Raw genomic sequence first — 22,265 nt, 5'->3', positions numbered from 1 at the left:
GTTTTATTCTTCCCCAACCCCCCAATATCTATCGTCAGGACTGTGAGGGTTGGGATTTTTTTCCCCCTTTCTTTTGAAAGGAGGGAGGTGAAGATTGGAGAAAATGGCACAATTATGGCATGAGGCATGAATTGCTTGGATTTTTGCCTTCTGATAATATATTCCTGGGTGTGGAAAAATAAGAGAGAATTTCAGATTTTTTTTTCTACCTGTTTGCAATTTGAAAAAACAGTGTGACACCACTTTATTATGTGTCCTGAGTTAGTTTTATTTGGCTGGGAATGTTCTGGGCAAGAATTCTGATGTAAAAAAATGTTTAAGCAAAGAATTTTTAAGCATGGATTGATATCATAGAATCATAGAATGTCTCAAGTTGGAAGGGACCCATCAGGATCATCAAGTCCAACTCCAAGATACTGTAGTTCATAATCTTGTATTTTTGAATAAGGAAAAATAAGAATTCTAGAAGGCTTATTAAGGTAAATGAATTTTAAGAGAGATCGTCATCTGTTATAAGGAACAAAACCATGGGTAGGAAGACAATAATTGCTGCTCTAAATTCAAGTAATTTTTTAATAAACATTATAGCTTCTGAACACTTTGCTGCTGTTGTTGATGTAGTTGTATAGCTTTAAAGTTTATGAAAGTTCCTTCTTGTCTATCTCTCAAAACACATCTGACATTGTTTCAGTAAACCTTCTCTCATATTTGTGGCTGGAGGCACAAATGGGCTTTGGAAAGGAAATAAACTTGTCTAGATTTCAGATTCAGAGGGGAGGGCCCATTAATTTTGTTACAGTTTTTCTGTTTGGAATCTCTTGTAGTTCTGTCTCCTTTGGTGTTTCAGAGCATTCAGGTTCAGTTTCCTTTTATCATCTTACTTCGAAAGTTCCTTGGAGCTAGTGGGTAGTTTGTGCTCTGGGCACTTTCTTGGAATATGTTGGGGAAAATGGAGTGCATATTTTATTTCATCATTCTTTTCCAGACTTGGGAAACTCGTTATATGCTTTTATTATGGCTTTCCATGATATGTTTGATACCTTTTGATCTGGCCCGTTTTGATGGAGATATTATTTCTGAGGAAGGGCATGCTCGTGTGCCAACAATGGATCGCATACTTAAAATAGCAAAAGTAAGTGTAATACATCTTGTAATGCTTTCAAACCTGTGACATTTTTCTTAGGCTTTATCTTTCAATATGTAATATATTATTGGCTTTTCAGAATATTATTTAAGCCCATATTTTCTGTATCTAATCTATAAAGAATTTATCCATAGTTTTGGAATCTTCAGTATGTTCTTTGCTGCTTTAGTGTCAGATGAGACTGTTACTTGTTCTCCCTGAAGTAATAAGCTATCTTATTTGATGATTGTCTGATATGAATGCATGCCTTTGATTATGTTAACAGCTTTTAGCGTTTGAAAGTACTAGCTAGCTTTTTCTGAAAGCCAAGTTTGATGATTTATATAGGAAATTAGCATTCGATCAGGATGGGTAACATTGGAAGCTATGACTGCATGAAGAATTTTCAACAAAGGTAATAAAATTTCACTAGGCGTAAGCTGAAGTGGCTAACTTGTCACCCCTGTAAGATAAAAATAGAAAACCACCCCCTCCCCACAAATACCTGAACAGCTTGTGCTTTTGACACTTGCAGCACTTAAGTGGCTTGTCACTTGTAGGCATGTAGTAGCACAAATATGACTGTAAGTTAAGGTCTCAGTAAAGGTAAACTTGCTTTGAAAGACGCTAGAAGGGAGACTCTGTTGTCTGAGATACTGTTTGTTAAATGGTAAATTTACTTTTTATGATCTTAAGCTCAGTTTGTAATCATAATAATTACATAATATATGCAATCATAATATTTGTAATCATAAGTATTAAGTAGTATATTTGTGTACAAAGACGTTACATAGTTGTTATTAAATCTACATGTATGAATTCTTTTACAGTTAGTTTTCTTTTACCTTTAGTGTTACTTGGTTGTCAGTGATAAGGCTCGAGATGCTGCTGCTGTACTGGTTTCAAAGTAAGTCTCTTTTGTGCTTCTTGGCAGAAAGGAAAAAAGCTAACTCCCATTTCTCCTGCCATTTTTTAGTCTGGCATGCTACTAATGACAGCGTTGGGAGGACTGGAAGTTGCCAGCTGTATGTGGGATGTTAAACTTGCTTGAATCAGATCCAATAGTATGTTTATTATTGGAAATGCTGTGTTTTCTTCTGCTTACTAGAGGAGCAGGTATCTATCACAGATCTTCACTGTTAACAGGACACTGTTCAAATTGCCTTCTAGGGACTGGTTTATGCTATAGGGTTTCAGAAAGATACAGTTACTTTGTGTTCCTGCTGATTTTTACAGTGTTGCACGGTAAATAGAGAACTGGTATTTAGTATTACTGGCTTGATGTTTCCTAGTAGTACTTAAGTTATGTAAAAGGAAATAGTAATGCTAGAATTAATTTTCTTGGTAGCCCTCTTGTCACTTTCTTCCTTCTCTCATACAGAAGACAATACTTCTGTTTTCTTAGGTTTAATGTTGTCAAATAATTCATTGAATGAAACAGCTGTGGGATAATGGAACTTTCTAAATCCCATTGTTTTCCACAGTTGGTGTTCAGACACTGAACAATTTGTGACAGAGGTGCAGTTGTTCTGACATTTTTTTCATCACTTCAGTAATACTGATGTTAGGGTTGTTTATAAATTTGAAATCACGAACTTTTGGATCTCTTCTTCTTCTAGTGCATTAGTGGAGATTGGTTTCATTTGTGATGCATAGGAAAATAAATTACAAAGACCATAAATTGTGCTAGTATGCACATATCTCTTTTTTAGTATATATCACAGTACATATTCCAATATATTCTAGTGGAAGAGGGCTTTAGTCAGCTCAGTTTGTCGTTTGGCTTTTCTTTTCTTTTTTTATTTCTTTTTAAAGCAAGCAAAACCCCAGCAGCTTTGCACTGCCTTATACTGTGTCCACACTAGAGGGCTCTGCCAACGTAGTTTTGCCAGCGTAGCTATAGGAGCAGAGGCTCTGTAGGGTGAATAAGACGAAATGTTGATAGTGGATGTGGGTAGCTAGTCTGAACAATAAAATCTGTGTTAAGGTTTTTCGCTGGATTAAGAGGCACAGAATTTGTGGGATTAATTGTGTCAAAATAGGTGTTAAATACAACATTTAGTAGAGCAGATCCTAACTGTCTTTTTGGGAAATAACTGTCCATGTACTTATTTTAAAGGACTCAATGCTTTAGAAATTTGTATTTAGTGAGTATAATGCTACAGTTCTGAATCTGATGACAAAACAAACACTCTCTTGTTTTAGAACTGACTGTCATGCGAAAAAATCATGGAGTTGAGACCAGAATCATAGTTCTCTGGTGAATAGTCCTGTACTTTTCTGATTTACTCTAAAGTATTTCAGAGCAAAGTTTAAGTGAGTGCATGAATCATTTGAATAGGCTTTAGTAAATAGTCTTGCCAGTTACATACTGGCATGAATGTAGGTTTGTGACAGAATGTAGGTTTGTCTCCTTATCCTAATCAGTGTTTGCAGTCATTTTGGAAGTGATAATTGGAAGTTGCTTTTCTAGGATATTTATATATCTGCATTGGTAATCCGTCTTGTCACAAGTTGACAGAAGCAGAGGATTTGAGGTGAAAGTATGACAAGAGTGAATTGTTCTTGAGCAGTCATATGTGCCTGAATGTGCCCTTTATCTTCTTCACTTCCTAAAAACCCAGAAAAAAAAACAAATCAACCAACTGTGATAGACTCTTGAAGGTACATCCAGTATTTGGAAGCCTCCTCAAGGAAGGATGACAGTAATTTAAAAAGATTCTTTCATTACATTATACTAATTGAATTTGCACTTCATTTGCACTCCAGGTATCTGTAAAAATAAATTTCTAGTGGAAGCATATATATATATGTCCATGTGTAGTAATGTGATTGATTACAGCATTGCATTCATCAGAACTTTGTGTTCATGCAGTGCTAAACCCTGTATTTCAGGGGGATTTCGTAAGTGCCTTGCATCCTAATGCAGGGTACTATGCAGACATGTTATTGGCAGTTGTCTTAATGTTCTCTTCACTTTGATTTTATTGGCTGAATTAATTTTTACTAAAAGTATATACTCATAACAAATAAGGTGATGGAATACGGTTAGCTAGTTCTAGTAGCAGCTGCATCAAGGTGTGTAAGACTGTCATGGGAGCAAAATTACTATTTAGTGTACTTACAATTATTTAGTTTATTATGAAAACACCATTTTCAAAATAGCCTAATGTTTAAAACACTTCACCAGGAATTAGAAGACCCCAGTCTGAGGCCTTTTGGCCTTGGTGCACTTGAATTCAGTGCTTGCACATCCCAAAACGTTTCTCTAATGAACAGGCGTAGTTATTCTGACATGAGATCACTGTTTCATCTTCTTAAAGTTAGACTGTTAGGTAGGCAGGAATACAGAAGTCCTAGGACAGACAGAGAGGTAAGATAGAGGAGTCTAACTCTGTAACACACTGAGTAGGAAACTCCTTGGGGAGAAAGAGAAAGTCTGGGTTCTGATTCCTGTTCTAAGGAGTTTATGAATTTCAAGTGAAGTTTAGAACATCAGGATCCAAGACTTCTGTTTTCCAAAGTAATTTACTTCTCATAGGGCAAAGGAGCTGGAGCTTGTTGCATGAATTCTCTTTTCTGTCTGCTCAGTGACCTGATTGCAGTAGGAGGAGATGAGGCTTATCCTTATCTTGCTTCTAGTCTGGAGGTTAGGGCATTCCTTTGAGAAATTAAGATTTAAACTCCTTTGGGCTGAGAAAGGGTCTAGGAACCAGTTCATCTGCTTTACAGGTTACTTCTGTTACCTGCGCTGTTGTGCAAAAGAAGGCTTTGTCCTTGCTGCTCTGTTAGAAAACAAACCACCCCTCTGCAACTAACCCCTCCCCCAAATCCTCATTGTTCTCTTGCTGAACACAATAGATACGTACTTTAAAGTCACGTTTGCTCACTGTTTCCTGTGTTGTCTGTATTTAATAGTCCCCGTTAGTTAGCTCTTGGTGCAGCTCCCCATTTAATTTGTAAGTGTGTAAAGTGACCAGACGCAGGCTCTGCACACATCCTTCTGTAAGTGCTATGAACTGTCCTTTGTGGGCTGTCCCGTGTACCTTGTTGTTTCCTTTGATTGCACTGAGAACAAGGTTTCGTAATTTAGTCTGAATCTCTGCTGGAACAGGACCCTAATTTTAGGTGCTAAGAATACTAAATTAGATAACTGAAGCAGATGCCCCAACTGTAGCTTGGCTGGCACTGACGATGACCGAGTATAGGTTTGGGGAAGTAGTTTAACCATGATGAACCTCTTCTGCCCGCTGTAAGATGGGTAAAAATGTGTCTCTTGACCCATCCAGTGTGTTAAATAACAAGTGTTTGACCTTTTCAAATATCTGAAAAAACAAATATAGCACTAATGATTACTGTTTATGGGCCTGGCTGGTAACAGTGGGACCTTTGAAAGTTCGTTGCTTTAAATAAAGAGGAGAAATCTCTAGAATCCAAGTTTATAGGTTGGTTTGAAGTGAAAGTGAAATTCTGGGTCAGAGCCTTGCTCAGAAATAGAAGGGATAAACATATGATGGTTTGGAGTGTTCCCACCCTCAGCAATTTAGGAAAATATCCATTGGAGAATTGTTTTTAGGAACTGCAACCAGTTTGGATAGCAGGAAAGTTATTTTTCAATGAGAGTCATAAAGTTTGTAACGGCAGTGTTTTGTTTTTTTTTCCTGTGACAGGTTTATTGTCCGCCTTGATGTCAGGCAAAAAAGGATGGCAGACTTCCTGGACTGGACCCTTTCAATGTTATCTAAATCCTCCTTCCAGACCATGGAGGGGACTGTTGTTATGAACGGCATGCTCCAGGCCCTGGTAAATACTGTTTTTGCTTTAAAAGATCGATGGTTGTATTTATGATCAGATGATACTGCTATGGTAGACATTTAATTGCAAATGCACAGAGAGGTTCCTGTTTATTAAAAAAGATTAAGATAATATGCAGTTAGAATTCCCTCCACAACTGTTTTGAAGATGTAACTTCCCATGTGTGTGTATTTTCTTTAAGTATTCTTGTCTTCACCAAATGAAAGTGAAGTTGCCAGTATAGATACTGATAAATAACTTTCAAAAATACTTTTAAATATCTGATTAGATATTAGTAGTCATTTAATAATTCAGCTTGGGTTGGGGTTGTTTTTTGTTTTTTTGTTTTTTTTTTTGCTTTGAAGAAAACCTGTGAAATAAATTAAATAATTGGAACTGTACAAAATGAAGAGGTTGGGCTTCTGATATAGTAGTGGTCCCTCCTAGACTTTTCAGAACTGGTAACTAAAATGCAAGTGATTCTTGAAAGTTGTACCGATTCTTCTCCAACTAAAATACTGTTCTCAGTAGTTTTAATAAGACATACTAAACTTGTTAGACAGTGTCCTTGAGTAGTCTGAAAAAACGCACTGTTTCCTGTGGTTTTCCGTGCTAATCTGAACAATTTTTTTGTTTAATGCTCCTTACCTTGTGAAGTAACAATAGTTTATGACTCAAAGAGCGGAATTCTTAGTTTGGATTTTAAAATGTATATACTATACATGGGAAACTCTGCCTGAACCACTGTTATATGATAGCACTCCTCTTGTACGTTCTAAGAATAGCTTTTATAAAAGCTTTCTTGTCTTTTTACACCCTTAAAAGTGTTGGTGTGCATTTTGAAATACTTGAGTAACAGTTCTGGTATCTGTTCCAGTTTTAATGTCCGAATTACATTTGGGTGGAATGGGGGAGTTTGTGTGGGTGGAGCTGTTCCTTCTTGTTTTTGTTGTCGACCAAAGTCGAAGTAGCGCAAGCAAAGTCAGATGACAGGCTCTTGTACAGGCTTTGCACAGGTTTAAGGATTTGCTGGTGTTTGTACAAGTTTCTGTAATTTGCATAAATTTGCAGCTCTTTTTTAATAATTCCTATGAGGACTTGTGTGCAGTATGTTACTAAACATCAAAGCAAAGTTCTGGAACAAGTGTGTGGCGTGTGTTTTGTTGGGTTTTTTTGGTTTTTTTTAGCAGCTCTTCCAAATCAGAAGATACAAGAAATGATCTATATTTAGAATAACTTCGGACTTGTTGCTTAAGCAGGAGGAAGCATTATTTGTATGCGTTGCAGTGTGTTTCAAAAGACAGAATGATGTTTCATCATTTTATTGTCAGATCTGGAAAGGGAGACTGCCATTCTAGGTGCATGATGAGACCTGTAGGATGTATAATACATTAGTGTTTTGTCATAATTCCTTTGAGTTTGGCTTTGGCTCTATCCACCTGTTCATTAGTGCATACTAAGCGAAACAGGTGAATACTTAACAAGTAGAATCGAAACTAGAAGGTGATACAATATACCTGGAAGCAGAAGCCTGCCTTCTTGCATTTATATGATTTTTTCCTCCTCTGTGGGATAGGAGAAAGTATTTATCAGGCCAGTTTTATTTGTATCCAACAGCTCATAACTCCTGTTCCAGTTGGTAGATATGAGCAGATTGAATTTTTAAAGCATTTTCTTGCATTCACTCTTCAGTTTTTAATTTCTACAGGTGCTACAATGTAAGCATGAATTATATCATTAGGGAATAAAGGTTTTCAGAATGATACGTATGCAGGTGTGTGTGTATGCAGACATGCTTAAGTGCAGTAGGAAATATTTATTTCAGGAGTTTAGTATTAAGAATTTTGTAACACACTTGTAACGATAGCATGTTAAACTGAAAATATCAGCTGAAAATAAAAGCAGTGTTTAAAATAAGTAAACCTTTTCTCCTAAACATACAAGATTCTAACAGCCTGTACAGAAACATTCTAAGTAATTGCTAAGTGTATAAAGCAGAACACATCCTCATGAGGGACAACTAAAACTTGTGTCAACAAGCTTCAAAATTCTTTGCCCTTGGATTCCTCCAGCACTTTGTTACTTTAAGAGTCAAACTGTAGTGGCCTGGGCATTTCTCTCTGAACAAGCAGGAGAAAAAAGACCATTTTTCAGTTTCTGGTCAGTACAGCAAGGCAGGTTTTGGGAATGGGACAGGTTTCAGGAGCGTAACCCACCAGTGTGGGGATAAAAAGTCTTTTCTCTCTTTATCGGATCAGTTTAGGGCTGCCCCTAACAGGGTGGATTTCAGTCACATTATGATATTATGCTGCTTATGGTCTGCGTTTAGGAAATAGCTTGTAGTGATTTTGGCATGGCAAAACTGTTTAAAAAAGCCCATGAAACTCTTGCATTTCAATGAACTGAAACTGCAAGTTAGGTACGCAATGAGTAGTTCGACGTTGCTGCACTTTGATCTGCCTCCTTGTGGCCTTAAGTCTTGGTGATTAGGTATGCTACTGTTTAATCTAACTCAGCATTATGTGTAGAACAAGTACTACTGTTTCATGATTCCTGTTGAAACACGCAGCCCGCATTACACATTTTAATTCCACTGATGCTTTTTTCTTTTTTTTCTTTACACCTGTCGTCAGTAATATATCATTTCACAACAGGTGTGCACTAGCAGGAATCATTGCTTGCAGTAGTTCAGATTCAGTTTTTAAAACTGCCCTCTTTTGTTGAAACTAGCATTGCAGTATTGAATTAAATTCACTTTTATGCTTGGATACTTTGTATATTTGAAGGGTTATAAATGTTGGATTAATAAGAAATTGCTACATTTTTTTTATAACATTTGTTTACTTGAAGGAAACTTCTAGCCTGTTTCAAGAATCTGCATTTTAAATTCTCTTGGTCTGGAGGTTTGCTTTTAAACCTGCCATTATATCAAACAGCTTTTTAGTTATTGCTGCAGGGTGTAGCACTCCCAGTTCTTGCGTGACAGAGATGTCATCATGTTGAGGTAGCCTTGGGCATTGAAACTTATTAAACCTTATTTGTTTTATAAGTGATTCAGTATACAAGTGTGAGTAATAATTAAAAAAAATAAAACGCCCTACACAGTGATCTGATGAAACTCGAGAGTCTTAAGAACAAGGCATTTCCCTGAGCTGTCTCTAATGCAAAAGTTATTTAGCAATAGCTACATGCTTATGTAAATTTTGCTCCAGGGAAGAAAGAACTCTCTAACTCTATTCTTTCAGACCCAGAGGCACAAAAATAGAATATTTCCAAATAGAATGTTTCCCAAGTCTCTATATTTTTGGCATTCTCAAAGAATTAACCATGCTAGGATTGTCTATTGGCGTTATTTTTTTAAAAAGGTCTTGTTGTTTAGTGGTTTGGGGATAAAGGTGTTCAAAAAGCAGTGTTGATATAAGGAGAAGAAAAAAGTTTTTATCTCTGCGGATACCAAGGGCACTGTCCCCTTTCTCAAAGACTGTCTCTCCTCTCTTTTTTAGTGGCACAGAGTATTCTAATGTGGCCTTGTCTGATGCTTCTGAGTTTTTTCATTCTCACCAGAAATATTGTGGTTAGTTCAAAGTTCAGAAGTTCTGTTATCATAAGACTATTTCTTTTTCCTGTTAGAATATAGTGCTGTCTGAAGCAGATAATTTTTTCTTTTCCTTCCGACTACCTCAGATCCGTGTTTTTGGGTAGTCTTGTTAAGATGGAAAGGAGCTATTGTGTTAGCTCTCCATGTGTTAGTCTAAACTTTTCAGACTTTCAACTGATAAATAACTAAGATCTTATGAAAACTGAACTCCTGCCACCCATTTAACTGGGCTCTGTAGTGATGTTTGTCACCTTAATTACCATGTTGATGCTGACATTATCAATATGCTGACAAATACGTGACCTACAGAAGGAGTACTATTTGTGTTGAAGTCATAGTAAGAACAAGGACTTTAACTAATCTATTTTACCATTAGCTGCACATATAATTTATTAAATATTCTCTACTTTTAAGTGAACTTATTATTCTGACAGCATGTCCTCCCTCACCTTGTTTACCTCCCCACATCTGGCCTGGGGGCAGGGATGGCTGATAGCTTTCCCTGGAGCTGGGTGTTGTGTGACTACTAGGGGGTGCTCCAGAGTAATGAAAGATACCATTTTCCTCTCTTCCCATAGAGGCTGAAATTATCCTCCCAGTCCTTGACTCGGTTACAACCAGAGGGTAGATTCAGACTTGTGTCTCCTGCTCGGCAGGAAGATACGCTTGCTACCAAACAGTCAGGCCACCCTTAATGGTGATTTGTATAGCTTGGGGAACATGTCCTGGAGATGATCCTGATGGATATATCTCATGAAGGACGGGCCTAAAGTGGGTTATGCAGACAATTGGAAGGTGTGGTGTGTTTCTTCTGTGATTACTAAGAAACTAGGTTTTGTTTTCCTTGCACCATGCTATTTCTAAAGCAAAACCAGACTTGACAGTCGTCATTGCGTGCACACCACTGATTTTCTCTAATTTGTAGGTGGCTTAATTATTTATAAGAGAGGGAGTCACATACTTTTCAACAGTTCAACAGGTTGGGTAAGTCAGTGTACACTGTATGTCCTCATTAAAGTGAAGAGACCATGGCGTAACTTTGATTGCCAGGATACTCCAATAGACAGGCTCCTTGCTTTCAGTATTGTTAGTTGCTGACACTAAAATGTCTATGCAGGTGGCAAACCAAGCTTATTAATTATTCTGTTTGTATCAGATTTTTAAAATGGTGTGCCTTGGATGTTTTTCTTCCTTCAAGGCAGGAAGTTTAAGCTGAATACTGTCATGCTGATTTGTCTTTTTTTTTCTATATTTTTTTTATGTTTTCTGTTCATGCATCGTATACTTTTCTTTTTAGTAGGACCCCTGTAAGCTCTAGGTTTGCAGGATTTTTCTGAGACAGTAACTTTACCTTCAATGCATGACAGTTTGTAGTACATGCCAGAAGAAAATAAGTACCTTTGCCCCCCACCCCCAAAGGCCAACACCAGTTGAAGTGCTCTTTTATTTTCCCTGGAATATATATCTAGTAAGCTCAGAAGTTTGGGAAATTTGGGTTTTTGCATAAAGAAGTAACGAAACTTCTTTTCTTGACATTTCTACAACCAGAAAAAACCCCAGACACTGGATTTCCTGCTGTGTTGACTATCTGAAGAGTAGTTCTGAACAGTTCGGTTATTACCTATTTACTTCTATAAAAATTGGGTTTTTTTTGTAAAAATCACTGTTAAGTTTTTCTCTGGTACAGAGAAATACCTGATGTATCACTTACTGAAACGCCAATAGTCTGGTAGAATGTTCTGTCTGACCTGCAGTGGACATTAACGGGTGCAAACAGAACTTTTCTTCCTTTCAGACATTTGGCATTTTCAGCTATGTTTATTCCAAAGTCAGTAGGTAAAATATTCTATCAAAAAAACCCCGTGTAAATATTAAGTCCCATTTTTTTTTAAGTTTGGTTATTAATTTAAACACAATAGCTAGGGTGTTCTTTGGTTAATTTTTACTTCCCCTAAAAACTTGCATCGATAAAATAAAATCCCTTAATCCATATGTCAGTTGATTTACAGCAGTTGCTGTGATGATTTTAACATCTGAAAGTATATTATAAATTCTTGCAGTATTTTGTTTGAGAATAGATGTTCTGTCTTGAAGATTAGATATGAAAATAGTTTGTTGTTTAAGTATGTAGTGAAACGTAGGGAGACAATGTATGTTTCACTTTTTTGTTTGGAAAATAAAGGAAATGGTTGTGAAATGGAATCTGTCAAGTTCACAGTTCTAAATAGACTCAGAGGCGTGTGAGGCTGTTTTCTTATTTTTTTTTAGAAAAGCATTAAAAAAAATTTCTTGTACAATATTTGAAGAGTTTTCTCATTTCCTGCTTGTGTGTGTGTTAATTTCTTCCCACATCTTGCTTAGAGTCGATACCTTCTAGTTACGTTTTTGCTGAGGAGTCAGAACTGAATTCAAAGTTGGCCTTGAGGAGGTGAAAACTCACGGAGAAACTTGTAGAAAGGTGCCAGAATTTAGGAACTACGTAAGAGTGAAAATGCGTAGATGTTTTGAGGATTCTGTTCCTTCTTTGCAGGAGCTCCCAGACAGTGTGCTGAGAAGTGTGAGGGTAGGCATCCAACTGCATTTCTCCAGGAGCATTCCCAAGGCTATATTAAAAAGCTGTTTCTTTACATTATCACTGCTTCAGAAATTATACTGTGTTTTGTTTGAATATGCTTGAATATAATCCTAATAATCTGGAGGCAGCCTGTGTGTGCCTTAGAAACAGTATGTGCTCTTGACTGGGCTTTTGTACAGAATTGTGAAGACAAGGTGCTGCAGAAATCCTGCAGTATCTCCTAGCATCCACTGCAAACTTGCTAACCTTGTGAAGAAACCATCCGATAGGTTTTTAAAGCAGACCATAGGAACGAAGCGATGAAGAAATGAGCTTTTGCATGTTTCAGCAAAGAGGCAGAAAAATTTTAGAGGCGCTCTAGATTTGTTAATTATACCAAAGATCTGCACATTTTCTGTCATCTTTTCTTTAGACTTTTTAATACAAGCAGAGTATTGTTATGTTAGTGGGAAGTATGTTCTTTTGAATACTGATGTGGTATGGTGATAAAGGCTGTGCTATATTTGTACCATTTGTGTTGGTAGTTATTTCTATTAGCTGTTCTTCTGGGCCTGAAGTAGTTCTTAGCATTTCTGCTTTGTAAATGTAGTTTTAAAGGATGCTTTACAATTACCTAGTTATTCATGAAAACATTAAAAATCTTAAATAATTCAATACATATTATCAAATTCCCCTGTATAACTTGTAGTAGAGCTGATCAGAAGTGCTAATTTAGGATCTTAAAATGCAATTTAGTAACAAAACAAAATAGAATGGGTACATAGCCTGGAGGTGTTTTTATTGCCTTTGTTGCTCTTAACCACACCTGCAGTGCGGGAGGCATGTGTGTATTTGGTATGTGTGAGAAAGTACATATTTTTAAGGTAAGTCTGTTCTTGTTTAACTCCTAGGCATATTTATTGAGGAAGATTTTTCTCCTGGTGAATGACAAAGCAAGGAAAAATAAGTGACTGAACGCGTTAGTTTTGGTGCATACTAAGTGAAATGAGGGAACTTTACATGTGTAACATGTTTTTGGCAGGTGTTAACAGTCCATTTGTCTCACTGTATTGCTGGGGCTTAATCTTATTGGGATATTTAATTGTATATAACATTATTTTGGAAGCTCTTTGCTTCTTTAAATCCCTTGCCCAGGAATTAAAGTGCCTGTTGGAGGTATATTTGTAGCAGGCTTGCAGTCAGAGATTTCTGTAGCTGGTTTTGTTTAGTTTAACATGGAGTTATCAAAAGCTGTTGGAGAAACAGGGTAAAATACTCAGCAGTTTAGCCTGTACTGTGTCCTGGCTGTCAGAGTGTGGTTGCTACTAATAACTAAGCTCGCTCGCGTGTGTCCACCTGTTCTGCTTCATAGCAGTGACCGAAGTGTTGGTGTTTACTGTGCGCTGGGTCATCTAAATCATAAGCAAGGCTTGTTCAGTTTGGAGCCATTCATTGTCAGGAAGTCCCAAACGGGCTATAGAGTTCCCCTGGTTCTCCTGCCTTTATTCATGTTCCACAACTTCTGCTTCACTTTTTAGAGGTTCAAAGCAACGTGAGCTGTTTGAGATCATAGGTGCTGTGCTTGCACCTGCATTGAGCTTGTGTGACCAAGCACTGAGCTGGATGGTTCAGAGAGCTGAGCTGGCTGAAAACTACTGGCTTTTTTTTCCTGCTTTTTTTTCTTTCCTTTTTTTTTTTTTCTTCATCCTCTCATGAGTGTTTTTTGGCCAATTCAGCTTGCTGAGTTGGCTGCCTGTGTGATTGTATGGATGGGAGGAGAGGACTGGGCTACAGTATCCTTGACTTGCATTGACTTACAAAGAAGTAAAACTACACCCTGAGACTCTTTTATGTTATTTAAATTAGTAAACACTGCAGATTATTGCAAGAACATTAAAAAGAATTTCAGAAGTACATGCTTGATATATTGTGCTTTAGAATCTCTATATTCTCATGTTTCTTTTCCCTATTTTAATTGTAGGCACAGTTATTTAAACATGGCAAAAGAGAAGATTGTTTACCATATGGTAAGTTTGTAATATCCCTATTTTTGTTTTTAAAGCCACTCCAATAAGAAACCATAAAAAATCTTAAATAATTCAATATATATTAAAAATGGTATATGAAAATGCAGGAGGACTCTTTTATTTGTAACAGGAATGGAAAGATTAAACTGATAACAAGCAAGGCTGTAAAGAGTGAAATCAACAGGGAAGTTATAAAGCATGCAAAACGAGGGGGGGGAAAAGAAGAGATGACAAAGTGAGGGAGGAGCCAGATGCCGCTGGGGAATGTTCTGTTGGAACAGCTTATTGGAGAATTTGGCAGGTGATCACGTTGGCCCTTGGCATAATACAGGAGCTGAACACAGGACATATAAACTATAAGATGCGGAAAATATTTTTAAAAATTCATTAGAACATAAACTGGTTTTATACATGTTACTGCTGAAAATTTTGCAGAAAATCTTCAAGTTTTAACGTAAGCACAGGATTTCAGAAAACCCAAGTTTGAAGAACCTGCTGTGTACCGGACCCAGCTGGAATCATGTAGTGATACTACTGAAATGAGAAAAAGGTTTTAGCGAAAAGAGATTATAATGGATGCAATTAGGGATAGACAGGTACCTGAAAGGAGAGCACAGAAGTTCCTGAGCAATGTAGCTGCCTGTTGGAATTATATTAATCTCATGGTGAATCCTGGAATATGGTCAGAACTGACTGCAAAATACTAGCTCGGTTTTTGTTGATAGCAGTACAGAGAGGTAGGGAAGGCTGATGGCTGATTACAACACACTACAAAAGACCTTGCCAGAGTTGTGGAGCTTATCAAAGGACCAGAAATGTGGTTTGTGCTGTTCATGGGAATCAAGCAATGATGTAAACTCACTTTAGAATGCTTATGATTTCACTTAATGGAATTATTTTGACTTCTGAGAAGAAACTTGGTAGATCTAGAGCTGGCAACACTTTCATTCTCCCAGTTACTAAGTCTGAGATGCAGACGCTTCCTTACAAAACGCCTGAGATATGTGTAAAGATGGAGGTAAGATAGTGAAGACAAACAGAATGGAATGACAGATGTGCTGTACAGCTGTTCAGGAACAAACAGAAAATATTGAGGAACATCATTGCATAGAAATAGCAAATAGCACTGCAGAAGCTTAAAGAGTAAGAAGACTGCCAGATAAGCAGAATAATAAACAGGTGTCCTGGTTTTGTGGGGATAAAATTTATAGAATCAATTTTCTGTTACATTTAGTTTCAGTTTGTGGCCAGCTGTGGGATGGTGATCAAGGCCATTAGCAGTAAGCCAGGGCAGCTGCCCCAGGCTGGCCCACAGGTGTATTCTGTAACATTAACATGTTCACTATAAATGGGAAAGCTTGTGGGCATGGGGACTCTTTTGCTCTGCTTTCTCCTCCCTTTTTCTTCTTTTCTCTTCTCGATGGTTGTGATCCCTGAGGGGACTTGCCACCACTCTATGAGCTGAGTATAACTTTGTGTCATTTGTATTAGTATTGATATTTGTTTTCTTATTTTATTAAATCTGTTTAAATTTCAGCCCACGAGTCTCCCTCCTTTTCCTAATTCCCTTTCTCAGCTCTGGGGAGGTTTTGGGTGATAGGACAGCTGGTTATTGTTCAGCCCTGGGTGTGGGCTAAATGGAGACAACAGGCTAGATAGAATGTGGTATAACACAAAATTATGTAATTTAAAAGATGCAACTGTACAACCCAATAGTCATAATCAATATGAAAAGAAGATATTTAGCTCACGACATTAACTCTGCTGGTAAAATTAGATGTTTTGGCATATGGCACATAGGCCAAAAAGCATATGTTAAGTAGTTATAAGTCTGGTAATAAGAGGAAAATCAGGGGCATACCAATGAATAAATTTACCATAGAAAAGATAGAATGCTCACAACTAAGAAGCAAATATTCAGACAGAAACTGTTGGGGATAAGAAAATGTGAGAGACCAAAAATCTTGGTAAAAAAAATACCAAGATTTTTATTTATGACAGTTTATAACAGATCTGAGAATCAAATAGGAAAAAAATAGACAAATGTTAAAGGACCATACTGTCTGAAATCTTTTGCAACATAGAACTTGATTTAAAAATAAGAACTAGTCCTGAAGCCATATCATGGGTCTGTGGATAGTTTAGTGATTCAGGAGTTGGCAGGGCTTGGAAGAGGCTTATATTTATATATTCTTAATTTTTTCTCTATCTGTGAGTATTGATGTTTCTGTCGTATCTTCCTCCTAAACCATTAGTGTCTCTAGCTTTTACAACTGCAAAAAAATCCATGTTACTGGAAGGTATTGAAGTAATAGTCATTACTGGCTTTACCTTTTTGTCTGCCTGTATTATTTTATTAATATTAGTATGTCGGGATAAATCATAAGCCTTTTTTAAACTGAAAAGATTTTTAAGTCACATCCTACCATTTCTCAGACTTTGAAACAATTGTTACATCTTTGATCTCTTAGTGTTTTGAAAAGCCTGATGCGAGACTGAAGTAAGAGGTTGCAGAGTATTTTGCCAGTATCATTCCATATTTGCAGTGCTTGTAGCAAGAATGATAGGTCCTTCAGAGCCCAAGTTGTGAGTCTCTATATGATCAGCCTTCAAAACAATCATTAATTGTTTCAGGCTGAAAATGCAAAAGGACTCTTTATTTGTAACAGGAACGTGTTCCTTGTGAAAATTTTGAATCCTGGAACTTTATACTCATTAATCCAAGATTCTCCTTTTGTCTATGTTTTTTTTTACTTTGCTGGACAAATAAGTTTGTTAGCTTTGAAGTGCCCAAATGAAAGGTTTTGTTGCTGATTGTTTACACATACACAGTATTTCTCATGTCTAAATGTTTATGGACATTCATAGTCATAAAAATTTCTTTGCCAGAGGAGTTAAGTTGGTGCTGCATGAAAATAATAAATGAGGAAAGGGAACACTCTCTTAGTATGCAGAAACTGTCTGCAGGGTAAAGGAATTAGATTCTCTGACTCCTGGTTCTGTTAGACTACTGAAAATTCTTAGACCCCAAAAGATACTTGAACATGTTACTTCCACTGAGAATGAGACACATAAATACTCCTAGAATCTAGATTCATTATACTTTTCCTAGTCAAAAGTAATCCTTAAAGCAATCATTCCTGTTTGGTAGGTGAAGGATGTTACCACTATTTGACCAGTGTCAAAGCTACTACAAAGTAGATAATAAGGTATTTGCATTTCAGTAATACCTTTAAAAATCTAAATCTTCTAGAGAACTTTCAAAACTTTACAAAATTTTCTACTGAGATTTTTTTTTTTAAACAGTTTTTCTAGCAAGTTTATTTTCTTTTACAGCTCCTACTGTGCTTGAGTGTCTTGATAACTGCAAGCTCTCAGAAAGTAATCAGATGGTTCTTCGCAAGCTAGGGATGAAACTTGTTCAACGACTTGGAATGACATTTGTGAAGCCGAAGGTAGCAAAATGGAGGTTAGTTTAAAGCTGGAACAGTTTAAAAAAAATTCAAAAGCATTCAAAAAACTTAAAAAGTATCTAAATCCATACATTTGACTACTGGCCTCCTGCCCTTCTAACCTCCCCTCCCCTAAAAGAGAAAGAAAGAAACCCCTGTGTTATTTGGGAATGAACACATTCTTCATTTGCACTGTTTGGGAAAAGTAGATTTCTTCTGCTGTATTTAGTTTCCTGTATTTTTTTTTTTCAATTTTGGTATAGTAAACTAGTGCTGTGACAAGGCAAATCTTTTGACTTTTCATGTTGCACGTTACACAAGCAGAAGCCTGTTCCTATACAATGTATAACTTGGTAAAGATGGGAAGACAGTGACCTTTGTTACTGAAGTTGATTTAGTACAATTTTGTAAGAGTGAACATAACTTTTTCCATTACATAGTTCTACCCTGATTCGATAGAAAGTTCACAGGGGAAAAGTGGTTTGCAATCCCACTTTCGTTTTGCATATTAGTCAGGTTTTGGTGTCTGGTTTTACTTATTGCCAGAGGGCAAACTCTTTTTTAGATTTCTCGCACTGATATTTTAAAATTGCAGGCTCCCTTGGTGACTATTTTTATTGTATTTCTTTTACCAACTTTTGAGAACGTCCTTAGGCATAGAAAATTCTTTTTAGGTGGAGAGTGTACCTTGCCCAATGGCAAAAGTCAGTTTAGCATGTAAAGTATATCTTTTGTAAGAATGTATCTACACCACAGGCTAAATATCTGAGTACAGCTTGGGCAGAAAGTACTGAGCTAGCTTTAACATTTAAAAAACAATTTTAAATAAGTTGATTTTATTAATTTTTTTTTAGGTTTAGGAGAGATTTTTAGGGCATGGGAATTTTGCTTCTCTTTGTTGTCAGCAGTGGAAAGTAGGTTAAACTGAAACAGGAAGGGGAGAGATAATGGAAGGGAACCATTTAAATAGCCTAGCTCTTCTCACCTTGGAAAAGAGACAACTGGGTCAGGAGGAAGGAGAACGGGATACTTTTCCCTTTCCTTTAAAGCAACCACTAAATAACTGGGGAGCTGTACACTGGGAGGTGTAGTAACTTGACAAGCAGGCTTTATGACAGTATGTACCCATTTCAGTTGGAACTTAAATCAGAAAAATAAATCAACTGTGTCTGTTTCTTGTGCAGATACCAGCGTGGCTGTCGATCTCTGGCTGCCAATCTGCAAGCTCAGGGTTCAGTTTTGAAGAATCAAGTGGTAACAGCTGCTGCTAATGAAGCTGATGATGAAGAGGAATATGACATTCCAGGAGAGATTGAAAATGTTGTAGGTGTGTTAAAACTGCACAGAAATTATTGCAATGTCTGCAAATTAAACATATATTGTAAAACAACCTGCTTAGAGCTAAGAAAGTCATGTGGATGTCTGTGCTAATGTGAAAAATTGGAAAGACTATGAAATTTTGGTCTGTGCAACTGATTAAAATAGACTATATTTTTGTCAAATGATTTGGATTTCGGCATCTCAAGCAGAAACTCGGTACTGTAGCATTTGTTGTGGGGTTGGGGGATGGAGTTATTGAAATGCATTTTACCTATTTTATCCAGTAATATGAGAGAGAGATCTTGAACCTCTCACAGATGGAAGGATGAACTAAAATTAATAATGAAAAACAAAAAAAAATCATGTTTCATGAAAGCTAAAGAATTTTGGTTGAAATTTTTAAGCTGTGGTAGTATCAAAGGAACAGCATTTTTTTTAGTATGTAGTCATACAGCAGGTCCTCTGCTAGCTTGCTGGTGGATATGCTGTAAAGAAATAGGCAAGAATTGCATCAGAAGATTTCTATAACTGAATAATCTAATGAACTGCTGAAAAAAGCACCATGACCTCCATTTTGAATCTCCCCCAGTACTTAAGATTTCAAACCAAATTTTCTCTTTTAGAAAAAGGTGTTGACATCTTTCTTGTTTCTTTGTTTTCAAGTCATGCTTGTGTGACAAATAGAAGAAATCTAGATACAAATATTTTTATTTAAACTGAGGGGTAGTTATGTTAAGAGAAAAATGAATTTTGACCATTTTAAGAACTCTTTCTGCTGTTAAATAAGAATAATCTGTTTTGTTTAAATAAAATTATCTGCAGAGCAATTGTTGGTTGGACTGAAAGACAAGGACACTATTGTCAGGTGGTCTGCAGCAAAAGGGTAGGTTTCTTATGGTTACTCTAAACTAATAAACTAAAACAAACAACATAGAAATACAGTCTAATGTAATCCATGTTTGATAATTTGTATTGTCAATATTCACAGTTAATTCAAATGGCTTTAGCACAGCTCATGGTATGAAGCCATGTTTGTGTCTTTTTCTGATATGAAATTGGACTGGGCTTCAGGAAAATTTCACTTCAAAAAAATGTATTTCTGTGTTAATTTTGCTACTGTGTAGCTTTTGCTTCAAGTTTGAGATTGTTGTTTTAGGGTAATGGTGTTAGGGTGTGCATTGTCATCTTGAAGTCAGTCATCTTATTGTAAGTTCTAGTAACTAAAGTTTTCACAGGACTTATTCATCAAATGCAGTACTAATGAATCACTCTGTGCTTTTTTTTTTCTTTTAACTTCTCTAGAATTGGTAGAATAACTGGAAGACTTCCAAAAGAATTAGCAGATGATGTGATTGGGTCTCTGTTGGACTGTTTTAGGTAAAAATCTTATTTCATGCTTTACATGCATCTGAAACATGTCTGCTTATGAAACAGGAGGGCAACAGTTAGGAAGACAGGTCTAAAAATCTGTAAATTTTTTTGCCTTTCTCCTAGATTTCAAAATCTTCTAAGGCACGGATGTGCTAAGGATGTTCAATAAAGAAAAACTATTCCTCATCCTTCATCTTGACCCCATTCTAAAGCAATGTGGACTTTGGAAAACTAAAAAATGCTCATTAACTTGCTGCTTTAAAAATTCCTTGTGTGCTTATTCTTGAGTGTTGTGTGCATCTTCAGAAACATAGTAGAACTGGAACTGATACTGAAAAGGTTTCTGAGGATCACCAGAGATAAGAAGCAATCTCTATCTGATGGGAGTCTAAAATGTCTAGGAAGAGTGAGGAATAAAAGGGGTATAATAGAGGTTTGTGAAATCCAGAATGGCATGGAAATGATTGCCCTCTAGGTTTTATATTATTAGAAGCAAGCTAAAGTGGCAGGTTTGGAATAAAGAAAAGGTGGTGGTTATTCACACAGCACATAGTTAAACTATCAAAACTCCTTGCTGCAGGATGTTGTGGATGTTAAGAGTCTATGCCTGAACACAAAATGTTTTTCTTTTATGCAAACTTGTCCATGATCCGCCAGAGTTTGGAAGTGTTTTGGAGAGTGCTGCAATATGCTTGTTCTTATACTACACCAAGGCACGTACTGTTGGTCACGTCAGAGAGAGGCTTTAGGGCTAGCTGAAACCTGGGTTTGATCACATATAGCTGCTGGGATGTTCTTTTGATGCGCTTTATTCTTGGATGTCTTGTTTCTGCATCCATGTAGAGCATGTGAAGGACTAAATTACTAAACAAGTATGATATGCTTTTTTTTATATCAAGTTGCTCATCAGGTCTGCATTGAGTATGTGAGCTTTAAGATCTAAGCTAGTGTTTTAGACTAAGCCAATAACAAAAAGAATAATTTCTTTATTGGCAAAAAATATTGGTAAGGTTCAGTTTGTCAGTCAGATGTGCTCAGTCTTAGAAAATCTTCTCATGTTGCTTGTGAGTACAAATTAAAAATACCAGCTCAAAGAATAACACATTAAAAAAAGAAGGTATAAAGTCTTAAAAACTTGCAAGGAAAATATCTACTTAGCCAATACTTCCACTGCGTTACTGTGATTAATTTAAGAGGTGCTGCTGATCTCAATTATCCCTGGAGCTTCAAAGACCTGTACTCACTGTGTTTTCTTTCCTTGTTTTTCAAGTCATAGGGATGAGTAATCCAACTAGTAATTGAGTGACCTGCTTTCTTCAGAAACACCTGGGAACAAATGTAGACAAGGACAAAGGGAACCTCTTCTGTATTCTTTGCACTAAATATCTAGTGACCAAAATAAAAATAAGTCAGTTGCTCATCAGAGGCACTTTAAGTTATATCTCTTGGGATAAGAAGAAAGCATTTCTTATATGTAGATAGATTAAAAGACTAGAGATGGGGAAGAAATGAGTGATCGTTTTCACAGTGTGGTGAGATTATCAGCATAGTCCTGTGGGGGTCTGCATGAGCCCTGTGCTGTTCAAGATACTCATAAAAGATCCTGGAAAAAAGGTGAACAACAGAGTGAGGAAATCAATTGATGATTTAAAGATAGCTGATGTAGTGAAAACTAAAGGTGACAGAAAAGAAAATATTATGGAAGCCTAAGTTAAGTAACTAGACAGTAAATGACATATGAAGTATAATGTCTAATGAATGCAAGCTAATGGACTTAGGGAAAAATGCAGCTAGCTGTAAAACAGTTATTACTATTCAGGAAAGACATCTTGAAGTCACTGATAGTTTTGTCAGAATGTTAGTGGAGTGCTCAGCAGCTGTCAGAAAAAGAAGGCAAATGGAACGTTAGGCATTAGTAGGAAAGGAAGAGATAACAAAACTGAGTCACTGAAAAGTGATTTAACTGATGGGGATTCTTCCAAGTGGAAAGAAAAAGTAGAGGGATATAATGAAGATATATAAAATC

The 22,265-nt window shown here is 36.6% G+C and overlaps 1 protein-coding gene across 2 annotated transcripts in view; it reads left to right on the top strand.

The window, feature by feature from the left end:
• The window catches only part of TBCD (tubulin folding cofactor D), a 129,019-nt gene that overhangs the window by 5,679 nt on the left and 101,075 nt on the right, over window positions 1-22,265 (top strand). For both annotated transcript variants that reach the window (XM_068413043.1, XM_068413044.1), the window contains exons 6-13: window positions 986-1,132; window positions 1,975-2,030; window positions 5,794-5,926; window positions 14,051-14,096; window positions 17,433-17,565; window positions 18,733-18,875; window positions 19,691-19,751; window positions 20,171-20,245. In XM_068413043.1, coding sequence (XP_068269144.1) covers window positions 986-1,132; window positions 1,975-2,030; window positions 5,794-5,926; window positions 14,051-14,096; window positions 17,433-17,565; window positions 18,733-18,875; window positions 19,691-19,751; window positions 20,171-20,245 — 794 coding nt within the window. The remainder of the gene's footprint in view (window positions 1-985; window positions 1,133-1,974; window positions 2,031-5,793; window positions 5,927-14,050; window positions 14,097-17,432; window positions 17,566-18,732; window positions 18,876-19,690; window positions 19,752-20,170; window positions 20,246-22,265) is intronic.

Source organism: Nyctibius grandis, chromosome 15 (genome assembly GCF_013368605.1).
Source record: "Nyctibius grandis isolate bNycGra1 chromosome 15, bNycGra1.pri, whole genome shotgun sequence".
In the NCBI taxonomy this organism is placed as follows: Eukaryota; Metazoa; Chordata; class Aves; order Nyctibiiformes; family Nyctibiidae; genus Nyctibius; species Nyctibius grandis.
This window is presented reverse-complemented; position numbering and strand designations above follow the sequence as displayed.